At 35.6% G+C, this 16296-nt stretch overlaps 1 protein-coding gene across 3 annotated transcripts in view; it reads left to right on the top strand.

Moving 5' to 3' along the window:
- Positions 1–16296, top strand: part of ATG2B (autophagy related 2B) — a 46870-nt gene that overhangs the window by 19501 nt on the left and 11073 nt on the right. The window contains exons 17-34 of one of the 3 annotated variants that reach the window (XM_017729048.1): positions 145–337; positions 514–656; positions 1766–1923; positions 2175–2347; positions 2653–2800; positions 3645–3844; positions 4646–4726; positions 6385–6491; positions 6755–6847; positions 7653–7723; positions 8714–8790; positions 9029–9199; positions 9679–9820; positions 10622–10824; positions 11763–11989; positions 12625–12733; positions 14419–14613; positions 15158–15259. In XM_017729048.1, coding sequence (XP_017584537.1) covers positions 145–337; positions 514–656; positions 1766–1923; positions 2175–2347; positions 2653–2800; positions 3645–3844; positions 4646–4726; positions 6385–6491; positions 6755–6847; positions 7653–7723; positions 8714–8790; positions 9029–9199; positions 9679–9820; positions 10622–10824; positions 11763–11989; positions 12625–12733; positions 14419–14613; positions 15158–15259 — 2593 coding nt within the window. Of the gene's footprint in view, positions 1–144; positions 338–513; positions 657–1765; positions 1924–2174; positions 2348–2649; positions 2801–3644; positions 3845–4645; positions 4727–6384; positions 6492–6754; positions 6848–7652; positions 7724–8713; positions 8791–9028; positions 9200–9678; positions 9821–10621; positions 10825–11762; positions 11990–12624; positions 12734–14418; positions 14614–15157; positions 15260–16296 lie in introns of all 3 variants that reach the window. The other 2 variants (XM_008629740.2, XM_017729049.1) reach the window with 2 other exon arrangements.

Below are 16296 nucleotides of genomic sequence, written 5' to 3'. Positions count from 1 at the left end.
AAAAAAGTCCCTGGACTTTTGAGCTATTTAGTCTGGGTGTATTTAATGGCAAGCCAGTAGAACTAGGGGACATGTGACAAAGCATAAATATAAACATTATAAGCATCTCTAATGGCTTGTTCTGCATAACTTCTCCAATGTCAGGATTGTATTGAAAATAAACCCTCTGGCTGTGCACTCTATTCTGGAAAGGATAGCAGCTGAGGAGGAAGAAGGTGATAATAACTTTCAAGAGGAAGAAGAAGGAGGGTCTCATTCTTTGAAGGATGTCTGTGATATTAGAAGACCAGAGCCTTCTCCTTTTTCTTCTCGTAGGGTCATGTTTGAAAATGAAGAGGTACTATAAAGTTTTGTTACTTCTTTGTGCTTATGATAGACAAAATATAGTGAGAGTACATTCTCGCTACTTTATATGCAACTTCTGGTTTCCACTTTTGGTTTTGTTTTGGTTTGAGGTTTTTTCTTTTTTTTTTTTTTTTTTACACTTAAGAATTTTTTTCTTTTTTCTTTCAGATGGTGATGCCAGGAGATGTAGTTGAAATGACTGAGTTTCAGGATAAAACAATTAGCAATTCTCATTATGTACTGGAACTCATGTTACCAAACATTCACTTAACATTACCAAACAAAAGCTTTTACGAAAAACTTTACAACAGGCAAGTATAATTGTTTTGCTTGGTTATCATGACCTGTACATTCAGTTCTGTGTTCACTGTTGACAAAAACAATTGTCTAAGCAGGTATAGCAGGAACTCATTTGTATAGTTTATATAAAACCATAAAGTGCTATATAAATATTTTTCCAAGCTCATATGACACCGTTGTGTCATGCGTCTGATTCGTGCCATGGCAGCTGTCTGCTAAAAAGTGTTTGGCAGATTTTGTGAAGAAAGGGTGAAGCTAAGTAGTCTTTAGCTCTCGGTGAATACTTTGTTCAGATCCCTGTGCAATGTTTCATTTTGCTCTAATCTTTCTGATCTCTTCTTTAAACAGATCATTATACTTCAAAAACAGTTGTGCTCAATTTTATTCTTTCTATCTAAAAATCTAGAATTTGCAAGGCAGTCAGAGAAAAAACCCTAACCCAATTTTGTAAGCCTTGCAAAAGTTTATAAAAATGTAGAGAAAGCGAACCCAGCTTACAGATGGGTGTTCACTGTTTATTTCTGTTAGTTTGCTGTCCAAAAACCAACAAAATACTACTAGATTGGTACTATGCTATGCAATATGCAAGAGAGATGCTGATCTATTTTAGTCTGTGATAGGTATTACTTTACTTCCAGAGTATTTTCACTTCCAAAGTGGCAAGGCAGAACCTTCCACTGAATATTTTGTTGTAATACTTCTGTACTGAATGTCACATCTGTCTTTACCCTGACAGACACACTCATTGAAACCAAAAGAATGAATATTTCCTGCAACTTAGTTGAGAATTGATGTGATCAAAATAGGGGTTTCTCAACTCCCCCTCCAACCTACTGAGCTAATAGATATCTAGTTATAGAGGATTTTGTGTCACTATCGTGTGTTAGACTTGGATATGTGCCTACCATAATTACAGAATAAAAGTTACTTCCATTATTTTTTGCTTTTGCTCATGTATATATTATTGTTTCTTGTGCTCTTGAACTTTATTTTCTCTATCTTGTTTATGGAATCTGGAATCTGTTACATAAAGTCTGCAAAGGAATTATGCTTGACTGACTTAATACAGAGTGGGAATACAGACACGTATTTTGTGTAATGATAATGTATTTCTTCCTAGGATCAGCAATGATTTATTATTGTGGGAACCCACAGCTCCATCTCCTGTAGAAACATTTGAAAACCTTTCTTATGGTGTTGGACTCTCTGTGGCCAGCCAGCTCATCAACACTTTCAGTAAAGACAGCTTTAGTCAATTTAAATCTGCAGTTCATTATGGTAATACACTTAATAAATCATCTAGAACTATAGTGTTTTAGAAGCATAATTGGCTGAAGTGATTAAGCTGTTAGTGGAAAGATTTTGTAAACTTATGAGAACTTAAACCAAGACAAAAAAAAGGTAGATTGCTGTTTAATTGAGTAAAATAAGTGTGAAATTGAATTGCATTACCAATGGAGAAACAGTGAGTTATTGGCATGATATGTGTACTAGCTAGAGAATGAGTTGTTCTCCGTTTTATCTATTAGATGATGAAAGTGGATCTGAGGAAGAAACACTGCAATATTATTCCACTGTTGATCCAAACTATCGTTCACGCAGAAGGAAAAAGCTTGACTCGCAGAATAAGAACTCACAAAGCTTTCTGTCTGTTCTGCTAAATGTGACACATGGATTAGTGTCAGTATTCACAGATGTGAAGGTGAGGCACTGGGGCTGGAACAAGTTTTTTCTTGTTTTGACCATGGATCCCTTTCATGCTGTATGTACTTATCTGGAAGGAGCTAGTGTTGTTAACAGTAATTCTGTAATCTTTATACTACTATAACTAGGCAGTAATGCAACACAGTATTTTGCAAATTCTGTTTGCTTTGCTTCACATGAGAATAATGAAATGCAAGCAGGAAAACATGTATTGGTAGCAAGTGTTGTATTAGTTTAGACTGTCTAAGTGCTGCAAACTGTGAGCAAACAATAATTTCATCATTTCTATTCTTCCTTCAGGAGGATGATGGAAATACACTCGAAGGAAAGTACGGCGAATTTTGGGTTGAGTTCAACAGTGGCTCCCTCTTCAGTGTGACTAAATATGAAGGCTTTGAGGACAGACACTATGTCTGTCTCCATTCTAGCAGCCTCAACTTATATCATCAAGGTAGGGGTGAGATTTAGGTGTCTTTGGGACTAAATTTGAAATGAAATAAGCTTGAAGCCTTTTAGGAAAAAGGCTGTATTTTTTTCTCTTTTCTCTCATAGTGTATCATTTGGCACAATAGATATAATTTATGGCTAATGTTTCTAAATGCTACAGTAATGCAACTTCATGATAACTATATTTAGTTACAGTTTAGCTCTAACTTTGCTTGACAACTGCTGGTCTTTAGAGATATTGTGATCCTCTGGCAAATTAGCTGTACAGTCTATTCTTTACCATGACAATACACACTTCCTACATGTTACTGGTTGTTTAATTAAAAAAGCTATGGGTTATCAGTGGCTGCTGTGTTTTCCTGAGTAGTTAGTTGTAGTCCACAGGTGACTGTGTAGTTTGTGTATGTCTGGAAACCCCCATGTAGTTAAACCTTTTAAGGTTTCCCCCTCAGATACCTCTGGATCAGTGGTAGTCATGTTTCAGTGCAAGGCTTAGTTATTGTGTGTTTAGAAGTTAGCCTGGCACTATCTCATAAAACAAAGAGGAGATACATGTTCCTATCTCTCCATGTAATCTGTAGGAGATTTCTGTCTGTTATTTCAACTTTGCCATTTTTTTGGGCACATAAAAAAAGGCAATCTCTAGTAGTGACATTGAAGATTATAGCTAGAACCCTGGTTTTAAATATTGGATCACCCATAACCTTCCCTTCACAGTTTTTGGTTGTCAGCGTGCGTGACTAACTTTGGTAATTAAAATAACTTTTTAGGCATTAAGCACAAAAACCATTTTCTGTAACACTTCATCAGTAACAGCTTTGGTAATTCATTCCAAAATCTCTCTGCAGGTTTAGTAGATGGAGTCGTCCCTTCCTCTGAAGTACGACTGCCCAGCACAATACGTCCCCATTGGTTAGAGCCTACTATTTGTTTTTCTGAAGAAGATGGTCTTAGTAGGACTACTTCAGATGGTGTAGGAGTGGATAGTCCAAGTATGCTGACTGTTGCAGTCAAAATCCAATCAGATAAAATAGAGAGCAATACAAAGGTTTGTGTTATTTGTACTTTTATAAATTATAGTTATCTCAGTTTGTATGAAAGCATCTAGACATGGAGTTAGAAAGGTTATAGATGAAGAAACCATATAGTTCTGAGACATTCATTTTCAAACTATAATTTTCTGTTAGAAACTTTTGGGTGGATTACAAAAATTAAGCAGCAGCTTAATTTACTAATTCTTCCAATGCTTCACTTTGCCAATCACACTGTTTCTTTACTAAATGCATTTTTTGGACAGTTGACCTTTTTTATTTTTGTTGATTTTCTCTGGTGTCAAAATGGGCAAGACCAAATATAGAGTTACACTGCAGTTAACTAGCAGTGTCATCTAATAGGCAGCCCTTGCTTACCTATTTGGAATGGCACTGGTAAATGACAGTAGTATTCATTAGTGTGGCTGAAGGATGACCTCTTAGCTGGCATAGTGGTGTCAAACAGGTTGGTTGAGTTGTCTAAAGAAGGGTTCTGTAGACCAGCAAAATGTTACGGGGGTTCAACTGTCTCACATGTGAACTACATTGGGTTGCTACTCCTGGTAATTTATGCTGAATCCCAGAGTGAATGTAGAGGCAGCCTTCCTTCCTACTGCCACCACAAAGCTGCCATTTCTAAACTATCCTGTTGCAAAAAGGATGATACTGTATTATCCAGGGTTTCTGTATTGGGAAGCAGGGTTTTTCTAGACACCAGGAGATTTTTGGGAGCAGAAGGATGACACTGTTTCATAATCTAGATGTGACATAGTTACATGTGTTTCATGTAAGCCAAGTCATCCAACATTGTTGTGCAGGAATTTCTGGTTGCTGTTGGACTACGAGGAGCCACCCTTCAGCACCGAGTGCTGCCTTCAGGTTTAAGCTGGCATGAACAGGTCAGGTTGCTACAGTGTTCTTGGTGACATCTTCAATTTGTCTCACTGCTTTAACTGTCAAACTAAATCTTGATCGAAAATCTTGATGTTAGGCTGTTCCTTATTATCATACTCTGCTATTGAAAGTGTTATTCTTTCTTTCTTGTTTCTCTTTGAGACCATTGACAGATGACAATCTTACTTTTAAATTATTTCATGTCTATTAATTTAGTACTGTTCCTCTCATCATCCTAACTTTCTGCCCATAACATGTCAGGGAGGCTCGGGGTAGGTTTACTCTGTTCTGTTGGGTTTTGTTTAAAATTCAGATGAAAAATGTCAGTAGTGCAATACTATTCAAATACATAAATAATCCTTAAGTTAAAAATACCCTCAAAACAAGCAAATGTGTTATTTGCAGTACTGAAAGCATTTCTGTATTTTTCCCTTCTGCTCACTTTATCCCTCAAGTCTCATTTCTCACTTGTACATTTCCTGTTTGGTATTGCTGAAATAGCAGTACTGGAGGACTTCGGGGAGGTAGTGAGCAGCAGTTTACAGAAACACTTGTGAATGAGAAGGGTTGTACTCATAGGTGTGGATGCAGAGGTACAGTATAGCAGGCAGGGCTGGAGCCCCTTGATCTGTGTGTGAAGCCATGAGGCAAGACATGCCATTAGCGCAGGAGCAGTGTAGTTGCATGTACCTGCCCCATACTGGATTACAGATAGTAACCCTTGGCACTCAAGCTTCTCCTGTTTATCCTCCAGTCTGTATGATGTGCTTATTTTCACATGCATTGTTACTGTATAACTGTGTGGAGCTGAACTGGGGGCTTTGGACTCTGCTGTGGAGTTATTTTCTCCTCAGCATTATATTCCTGTGGGTTTGTGTAGCCTGCTTTACACCATGTTGCTTCTTTGCTCTATGAAGTTTTTCTGAAGTAGCTTTACCAAGTGCATCACAGGCAATCTTTTTTGGAGGGGAAGGGATCAAATAAAAAATTGTCCAAAGAGGTAGAGAGAAGAAAAAAATTAAAGACTAGCAGTGATGGTATGCCCTAAGTTTGGAATATTTTAAGAAGAATTTTATAGTGTAACATATTTGAGAGGGAGCTATGACAGATCTTATAGAGGAGGATAGGAGTTAGTTTTATGTGGTAGTACATCAAAAAGCTGTTTATACAATGAATGTGCACATGGTTCTGAGCATATTTCCCATGCCCACCCCCCAAGAAAGACTTGAAGATAACTTGAACAATAACTTGAAGATAACTTGAGCGTTACAAGAAAAGTTAACTTTTCAGAGAGAGAGCAAAGAAAATGCAAACACTGTAATAACAGGTACAAAGAGGGATGAATAAGACTGTATTTGGGCAGTGTTTTAAAAATGCATTGTGAGGCTTTGTATAAGGAGCCACTTGAGTGTCTGTGGACTGGTCTTTTTCATACCTTTGAAGCTGCAGTTTTTATGGGGTTTTTTTGTCTTGTTTACATTCCATGCTTCTCTCTATAAAGATATTGAGTAAGCATCTTTAAATATCTGAGACTGTTCACACCTTTTCCTTCTACTAATCTAGCATTTTATTGTCATACCTGTTACAGATTTTCTCTTTTGTGATGTGTAGTTGTTGGTTAATTTAACAGATATTGAAGTATTAATATGTTTGTGATTTTTAGATTTTATATTTTTTGAATATTTCTGATGAGCCTGTTCTGGGATATAATCCTCCAGCTACAATTACAACTTTTCATGTACATCTGTGGAGTTGTGCTCTTGATTATAGGTAAGTAAAATTGCAAGTGTGTTGCTTGGCACTGCAGCTATATACTTATTCTTCAGGAATGTTTGAGTTTACATACTGTGAATAATACTTATTTAGGCTCTCTTGGAAAAAGTCCTTAACAGAAATCCCTCGAACTGGAAGCTATTTATAGTAGGATATGACTTGCCTAGGTTTGGGAAGATGGAGTTAGGTAATCTATAAGGCTTTGAGTGAACTTCCAGATAGGTACAGAGTACTGATTTGTTTTTCCTATTTGTTATTAGGCCCTTGTTTTTGCCAGTCAGATCTCTACTTACTGTTGAAACTTTCAGCATTTCCAGCAGTGTTGCAGTAGATAAATCCTCTTCTACTCTCAGGTATGATTTAAATGATTGTGAATCATGTAAGCTCCTGTAAAACTTGTAGTGCCTGTCTGCTTTTTTCACCTCAGAAGCACTGATGTTGTGTAAATGATCACACTGGTTTCTATCTTTTGAAAGAGACTTTGCTCATGTGTAGTCCTTCTGTTTTATTAGGTTAAATAATTTTGTTTATTTATACTTTTTTGTTGGATTGCTTCCTTTAACAACAAGCAATTCTGCATTTTTGATAAGAGTGGAATGTTCTGAAATGAAGTTATGTCTATTTTATGAATTAGTAAAACCTTAAGATTTCTTATAATTTGTTACTTGGAGACAGAATATTAATTAATTGAATATTTAGTGACTAATGAAGGTATCTGTAACTTCTAATAATTTTCCTTGCAACTTCCATTGAATACTCATTCTGTTACACCTGTTCTGTAGTGAAATATCTACCAAGTTGATTGTTTTTATTAATAAAACCTTTTAAGTGACCCTTGAAATAAATGTTTCAAAGAAGAGAAAAAGACAAAAATAGAAATAAGTGTTAAGGGTTAAGCCATTATTTCTTATTCTAGGAAGGATCAAATATAGAAATTGAAATGTAAGAAATATATAATTAACAATGGGGAAAATATCTTGCAGTGGTTAATTGCCAGTGGATTTGAAAATTATGAAAGGTTAAAGTGAAGAGTTTGGATTTAAGATATGTTAGGCATATTTGTGTTTTTAAATATTTTTTATATACTAATTTCTTTTGACTTACTAATTACACAGCATTTCTCTAGCATTTTTATTTCATCTTGTGTTTGTCTCTTAGGATAATTTTAGATGAAGCTGCTTTGCATTTGTCTGACAAGTGCAACACTGTTACGGTGAACCTCCATAGAGGTAAGGATGCTTTAGATATGACTAATCAATTGCAGAGCCTAAAGAAACAAAATTACAGGTGTATTCTGCATATATAAAGGTTATTGAAGAAGAGGTTTGAGGAGATAAGGAGCAGCAAGTTGACTATGAGAGAATAGTGAAATGTTGATAAAAATCTGGGTGCTTGGATTTGGATTTGTGGATCCAGAAGTATGTCAGAGAAAAGCATCTTGCAATTCCTCTAGTATCTTGTTACAGTTTAATAACAGGTATTTGAAAAAGCATATTTTTAAAAATCCGGAGTTTTGCAGAAAGAAATTTTCGTAGGTACGAGATCTCATGAGATATATGTTCTAAATAGTTGAACTTGAAAGGTGCTATATGGCACAAAGTTCTAGGTTCTCAAAAGAATCATACCAACTGGGTTGCTCTCATTCAAATAGTAAGAGCCTTTAAGGACTGAGGAACTTGAATCAATATTTAACAAATGAATTGGAGAAATAATAAAACCTTGCGCCCACAAACATATGTATTTAGCTTAGGTAAAAGATCTCTAGTAGGGGGCACAGTAAAGGTATGCCTGTTCTATTTAAACAACAAAAGAGGGCAAATAAGTTATTCATGGCACTGAAAGATTAGTACAATATGAACATGTGTTCTCTCTCACTTCAACTAAAAAATTGGTTGAATGTTTAGTCATTCAGCTTCTGTGTGCCTTGGTTTCTCTTAACTCCCACAGATGGAATGAGGATAAATATCTTAAAAGATTACACTGCACACAGATGGTGGTAGTGGGAGTGATATTTTGGATTGAAAAGATTCAAGTTCTTGATTTGAGTAGCTGAAACTTGAAATCTGAAAGTAATTCTCATAAAAGGAGGAAATGCAGACATACAAAAGGTTTTGATAAAAAAGATTCCTTTACAGCTCATGCTGCTTTTAATGGTTTTATAGTGATAGGTATATGGTGTTTGTTATTGTCTTAGTATTTTTTAAATCATCATATTTCAGATTATGTTCGTGTTATGGATATGGGACTGCTGGAACTAACCATTACAGCAGTGAAATCTGATTCTGATGGAGAAAGAGTAAGTATTTAATCACAAACAAAATAAAATGTAAAATCTTCATGAGTGATTGTGATTTGAAAATTACTTTATTATACTTAAAATCAAGGAAGGTTTTTCAGTTTACTTGTATTTTTTTTTAAACTCCTTTTCTGACTAGTTAAGTAAAATAATTTAAAAACATCTCTGTATGTGCTATTTTTATGGAACTTTAGGGTAATTTGAAGTGTATTCTTGTCTTTTCATTGTTGCTGTCTAGACTAAGCCACGTTTTGAGCTGCACTGTTCCAGTGATGTAATCCATATTCGTACCTGCTCTGATTCATGTGCTGCACTAATGAATCTCATACAATATATTGCAAGTTATGGTGATTTACATCCACCCACTAAGACAGAAGTTAAACGTGGAGTTAGCAAGCCAAAAATGAAGGTATAGAATGGCAAAATGATAGCAACTTAACTTTCTGCTTCTTGGTGATATATTTTAATTTTAATCCTCATTCTATTTACAAATAATGTGAGGTTTCCTGCAAAGAAATGAACAGATTGTATCTAATTTAAAATATATTTCAGAGTTAAAATAAAGTTTTGGAGTTTTTTCTACTTTGGTCACTAAATATTGTAAAATATTTTGTGCTGTTTACCTCTTGTACTTTATTCTTATCTAAAGAAGAAAATTCCAGGACAAATACAAGGTGTCCATGTACTGTGATGATCTAAGTACCCTGAACCATAATGTTCTAACCTACTTTATGAATCATCCAGCTTGGTGTTTCAGATCACTTGACTATTTAACAAGTTAGTGTTTTTTCTCACAGTTGAAGGGCTGTGAATCAAGCTGTTCTATCAAAATCTTTTTTGGCATTTGTTGTCTTTGAGATGTAACTATGTATAGTTCCTCTCCTACAGGTAGAGACCTTTAGCCAACCATCTTCCCACGGACCAGGCCTCGCTGAATCAGAGCAGCAGATTTTACGGGATTTGATGAGTGATGCAATGGAAGAAATTGAGACTCAACAGACTGCTTCTGCCATGAAGCAAGAGTCTAATGGTAGGAATCCTCTGAAGGCCTACCTACATTTAAAGTACAGCTTCTCTGGAAAGAAAGTGGGATTGAAAGTTTTGTGTATGTTGAGATGCTGCAATAAGAATGGGAGCATGTACTTAGGATGTCTGAAGTCTTCAAACTAGCACAAAACTTTGGAAGGGATTCTTGCTTCTAATAATAATAATAGTGCAGAAGTACTTTGAGATTCTAGTCAAATACACTTTACTGAGGTACTGAAAGCGGCAAGGAAGAAATCTGACTCTGGGACTCTGTCAAGACCCCAAATTCTGTAGGAGTATAAGTTAGTGTGACGGAATCAAAGACCTCTCTTCTGTGTATGAAGGTAGTCCAGGAAGATGGTGCAGTTCCGAGTCACAGGAAGAACTTCAAGCTATGAACAATTTTTTGAATTAGCAGATAGAAGAAGAGAGTTGATTTTATCATAGGATTATGGCTTCTGTATCATGGCTGGAGTGTAATTCAGGTTTAAATTTAATAAGATCTTGTACTGCAAATAGATTTCTATTCCATTACTATTTCCATAATGTCTGGTGGTGTTTTCTGTGGTGGAAGGTGAGCAGTCACTGTAGTACTGAAAGTTTTTGATGCTGTGGTCTTACTACTAGAATGAGAAACTTGAGAATTGTATTTTATTCATAGTAGGAATTGATTCAAGATATAATAAGCAAATTTCCTTGATATAATTGAAGTAACAAACATTAATTAACTCTTACTTAATTTTCATATTTTGTAAGGGTTTTTCCACTGAAACATGTTTTTTCTCAACCCTCCTTCAACTCCCAGGGGTTTTGGATGACAAATCTCAAACTCAGGAACCATCTTGCTCAGATCTCTTCCTGTTTCCAGATGAAAGTGGAAATGTCTCACAAGAGCCAAGTCCCACTTATGCTTCATTTACTCATCACCTGTTAAGTGAGGCCATGGGAGATGTTCCAGCAGAAAGTGATGATTTCTGCATTCTTTTCGCACCTAAAGTTGCTGTTGCTGTAAGTTCCTTTGAAAATTACTAAAAAAAAAATCCATATATAAACTGAATTAGAGAAAAGCCTATGTAAAACTTGGACAAATTAGATTTTATAGATTTCCGTGGTTGCTTAGTGAAGTTTTTCTGATTGAAAGGAATTTACGCGTTGTTATTGTTAGGAATGAGTGCAAGTACTTTCAAATAGATAAGATTTTTCTGTATCTCAGCACTATGTAATTGTTCTCTGATCTGAATGTTACATTAAGCTGTATTGGCAGTTTTCCTACGTTTTAGTCATGTTTAATCATTGTCATTTTTGACTTACAATAATGGCATAGTTAGGAAAAAAGTGTGTTAAGCAAAAACCAGCATTTATCAAAACAGCAGCTTTGCACATCTTCTTGAATTTTGTTCATTTCTCTCTTAATCCAAGCTCTCAATGTTTCTAAGGACCCAAGGTCCTTGCCAAACCTCAGAGAAAAGCTTGTGTGTCACTTTACACCACTGTCTGTCCTCTGCACTGGGTTCATGTTTTCTGGTGGTATTCTTCTTAATAGACAGAAGCAGTTCCTGGGTCTCTGATTAGAGGCTGTACTTTGCCAGTTATAGTTGAGCTTGTTTGTTTCCAAAAGTGCTAATAGGGTAGCCTGGGCTCTTCTGTGGTTTTCTGTTTGCTTTCAACTAGAACTTTGTTTTGTTTATAGTTTGGGTGGGGAAGTTTTTTGTTTTGGTTTGGGTTTTTTTATTGTTGTTTTTAACTACTTTGGAGCTTCTACTTTTCTTTCATATGCTTTTGTCTTTATAAAAAACACTTCTAAACCAATCATGTGTTGTATAAGCTTTAGAAGACAGTAAAGTTTTCCTTTTCATAGGAAAGATTTAGACATCTCAATAAAGAAAGATTCCACCTTCTCAATGCTATCACCTTCTCAGTGCTGTATGCTTTTTTTTTTAAATTAGGAAAAAGAGGAAGAGCCAGTTATAAAAATAATGGTTGATGATGCAATTGTTATAAAGGAAAATCATTTCAGCCAACCTATAAAAAAAACGGATACAAGCAAAGCTCCCCTTCATTTTCCTGTTCCTCTTGTACGCTATGTTGTAAAGGAAATATCTCTTATTTGGCATCTTTATGGTGGAAGGGATTTTGGAACTGCACCACCAACTTCTCCAGCTAAAAGTTTCATGTAAGTGTTTGATCTAATTATGTGGATTAGAAGATTTAGAAATACTTAATTTTCTTTTGATTTGGAGTAATCTTATTGTTCAGTCTCAAGTCTCCCTTGCTTGCTTCTTGGCTCCCTTCTCACAAGGAATCAATCATAGAATGGTTTGGGTTGGAAGGGATTTTAAAGATCATCTAGAATCTTATTCAGTTTAACTTCACAAATCAGGGTGTATTTCTCCTGTGTCTTAACCTGGACAAACTGGGTTTGATTTTGCTGATTTTTCTGGGGGGAATGGAAGGATGCATTTTGTTTTAGGGTAGTATTAGAAGTCAAATTTTCCTAAAGAGGTCAGGGCTTAAGGAGCATAAGAGTCAGATTTACAGGATGTCATGTAAACTAAAGAGTAAAATTATCACAGCCAAAATTAAGGAAATGTTTTATGAATGTTAATTTGGTGGGATACATACACCTAGCATTCTGCTTAGGTATATATTACTTGAACAAAAAGAAATTTGGTTAACAGTAACACAGTTTCCATGTTTTTTTGAATATCATTAAAATAGTAATAAGTTACATCCAGTGCATTTCATTTTATATTAACAGTGGGATAACTTTGATCTGCAAAAGCCTATTTTTCCTTTTTATTTCCCCAGAAGTCCCCATAGTTCTCCTTCTCATACACCAACAAGGCATGGACGGAATACAGCATGTGGAGGAAGAGGAAGAAACCCAGACTTCCTAATGGAAATACAGTTAAGCAAGGTGAATGACAGAAACAGCCATGACTCTCTGTGTGTGGATGTCTTTATGTGTTATACTCCTTAGAATTCAGTATTATATCTTTCAACAATATCTACATCTAAGCAATCACTTTGATGGTGATGAAGGTAGAATTTGTTAACAAAACTGTTAGCATTAGCATAATACTTACTTGCTGAATAAGCTTGTTTCTAAAGATGAAGGATATCCATTGCAATATTCTTAAAAGTTTTTGTTCATTATAAACAAGTTTTACAACTGCTGTTTTGTTTTTCTCTCTTCGGTTCCATTCTGAATAGATACACCTGTTATGGAATTACGTATTCTCACCAAATAAGCAAGATGTAGATCTGTTGAGAATACTCAGTGTATCAGTTTGGTAACTGGATATGAAATAACATCTAGTTGTATCAGAGTATTGTTCCTTTGTTTCCCCTAACATATTTATCACCCTTCAGGCATAAGTATCTTACTGTTTTTTTAAAGCTGTGCTTAGCTCTAACATAGGAACTAGATGCTCTTTTACTGGTGCTGTGAATAGTATTGGTGAGGAGTTAAACATATTTCATGTCAAATGGACCGATAACAGAATCTTTTTAAAATAAGATTTTTTTCAAATGTTTTCATAAGAATGAAAGGCTCTACATAAAAATAAAGGCCTTTTGTAGTCTATGTGCATTTCCAAAACTTAAAATTCATCCCATTAGCACTTTAAGCTTGCCAGAAATGTGATACTTAAGGTAGCCTTTTCTAGAAAAAAACGTGACATTGCAGTAAAAAAGAAGAAAAAGGGAAGCATTTAATATTCCACCTGGAAAACTTCCTGTGTAGAATTATAGCCATCTCTTAGTTTGCAGATATTTAATGAGGGTTGGTGTTAGCATGAAGTGGTATAAAGGTTTTTTTCTCTACTTCCTCATACTTGGTACAAGGCTTAATAGTAATGTTTAAAGAAATGAAGGAGAACAGAAGGGGTCACGAACGGTGTTGCCTTGGATCTCGGCGCCGTGCCGGCAGAGGCCGCTGCCGCGCTCGCTGTGTGCGCTCAGCAGCGTTCCACTGCCGGCCGGGATGCGGCGTGCGCTGGGGGAGACAGGGGATGGTTTGTAGGTCACCACGGCTGGAAATGCGAGCTACATCAAGGGGTCACCCGATGAAGATAACTTAGAATTTAAGAAAAATACTGAATTAGAATATTAATGGAGTAAAGTGAGTAAAAAGAAGGAAACGACCACAAGAAGCTACTTGAGAAGTCAGTTGGTAGGGAAGCAACATTTTTTTCTTAAGTGTTAGAGGGTGCAGGATTCAAGACTTGCAAGATTGCCTGGTACAGGCTTCACCTTGAGGTGAGAAAGATACCAGGATTGAGAAGAAAAAGCTGAGTGAATGTTAAAGTGAAATTAGTTCCTTATCTTATACAGACTTTTTGGTTTTGCTTGAATTTGCACACTAAAATACGAACATCTGCACAACTAGAAATTGGAAGATTTCTAGTGCTAGATATGTAAAAACCTGAATAGTTTCAGAAATCTTAATATCATTTCTGTAAATTTAAAACAGTAGACAGCTTTAAAAGTTCTTATGTGTGGTGTGCTTTCCTGGTTTTTTGTTTATTTTTTAAAGAAGTATTCTGCTGTTAAATGTTGTTTTTCAATGAAACTGATTATGCTGGCTTTCCATTTTAAAAGGTGAAATTCCAGCATGAGGTGTATCCTCCAGGTGGTGCAGAAGGTGAATCCTGTCTGTTGGAGCAGCCAGTGTCACGACAAGTTTTTATTGTTCAGGACCTGGAGATCAGAGATCGCTTAGCGACATCACAGATGAATAAATTTCTCTATCTCTACTGCAGTAAGGAGATGCCCAGAAAAGCACATTCAAACATGGTATAGCTATGAAATACGTTAATTCATTACAATTACAGTGGTTGAACTATCATTTTGGGGGCCATGTACACTTAATCTTGCAGAAGCAGAAACGTGAGTTCGTGGAACACTGAAGCAATATAATTTGTTGATAGTTATTTGCTTGACTCTTTGTGGATATTAAAACTAATTCAAAAGTCAGTTTGAATGTTAGCACGTCAGGTATTAATGGGTTTGAGACTGTCAGGACTATTTTGGTAGCTTTCACAATTTGGTTTTTGAGCAAATGTCTGCTTGTATCTGTAATGATACAAGCAGACATTCACTTTTCACTACACATGCAGATTTGTATTTTTATGGTATACAGTAGTCTTACTGGTTCTAAAAAGGATTTATTAATTTTTTGGGGAGTTTCTTTTAACTTTATTTTTTTATAACATTCAGAGTAAGTTTTTATTCCGTACTGTAATTGCTAAGTGGAATCATACTAGTACTGAGGTTTTGCAGTAAAAGCTTTTCTTGGCTGGTGTTCTGAGATTTAATAATTGTGTTGGGTTTTTTTCAGTTGACGGTTAAAGCATTGCACGTCCGTCCAGAGTCTGGCAGATCCCCACAGGAATGTTGTTTACGTGTTTCACTAATGCCACTTCGCCTCAATATTGACCAGGTGGGTTGTGCCAGTGCAAAAAAAAGCAAATTTTTTTCTTTATTTAATTATTCTTGGGGTTTCTTTTAACCCAGATACTTTTAGCCATCATACATATTTTATGTTTTACATTTTCTTGATGTGATACCTTTTTTATTTAATCTTTGAATCTCTGTTGTTCCATTTATATCCATGCTAGAACTTCCTTTCCTTTCCTTTCTGCTCCAGCTAATACAAAGACTAGATTTTTTTATTTAAAAACTAAGAATATCTTTAGGCAAAGCTGTTTTCTCAGTAAGTTTTCCTCCTGAAACTTCTGATAATCTCAAAGGGTTTGAAATCACAGCTTTTAAAAAGAACTACTTATTCTTGAGTGGTCTGGTTTTGTTTGTTCATGAAGCGACTTCATTGTTTTTAATTGAAAAAGGTTAATAATTAATCTAGAAGTGGTTCACAACATGTTAGTCAAGGGCGCTTGGCACTCAGGAAATGCTTCTAATAACTTGAAGGCTTTGTCTTGCTATCAACTGCAGTGGCAGGAAGAACAGAAATTGTTTTACTTTCTTTAGCAGGCCTTTGTGCAAGGTATTTTTGATATATTCAAGAAATATTTGGGTTTTTTCTAAACCAGTAAGAGCTATATATGTTTGTGCAGGCAAATGTAAAGTGCAGTTATTACTCTGTTGAGGCATTTCTTCCTTAATTTGTCATCTGCAGAGAGATACGTGGGGTTTAGGTTTTTTAAGAACATAATTAGGATTTCCGTTACCTACTTTTTCTTTCTTTCAACACACATTGGAGACCAGGTTTACCTTTTGCTATTAGCAAAATTGAACTCTATCTAGTTTGCAATAATTTCATCTAGGAAAAAATAGCCTGGAAATACTGCCATCTAGGAAGGAAATGTGTTCCCTCTTGGTTACTTTTTCAAGTCTTTCATCCTTTAAACCATAAACAAAATTCACCTTTACAACTTCTATGAAATTAACCACAGCTCTTTGGAAGCACAGGGCTGCATGCAGTCATATTAGAAATATTTGTTATTACTACTTAAGCTG

The sequence above is a fragment of the Corvus brachyrhynchos genome, unplaced genomic scaffold (assembly GCF_000691975.1).
Source record: "Corvus brachyrhynchos isolate BGI_N302 unplaced genomic scaffold, ASM69197v1 scaffold1, whole genome shotgun sequence".
Lineage (NCBI taxonomy): Eukaryota > Metazoa > Chordata > Aves > Passeriformes > Corvidae > Corvus > Corvus brachyrhynchos.
This window is presented reverse-complemented; position numbering and strand designations above follow the sequence as displayed.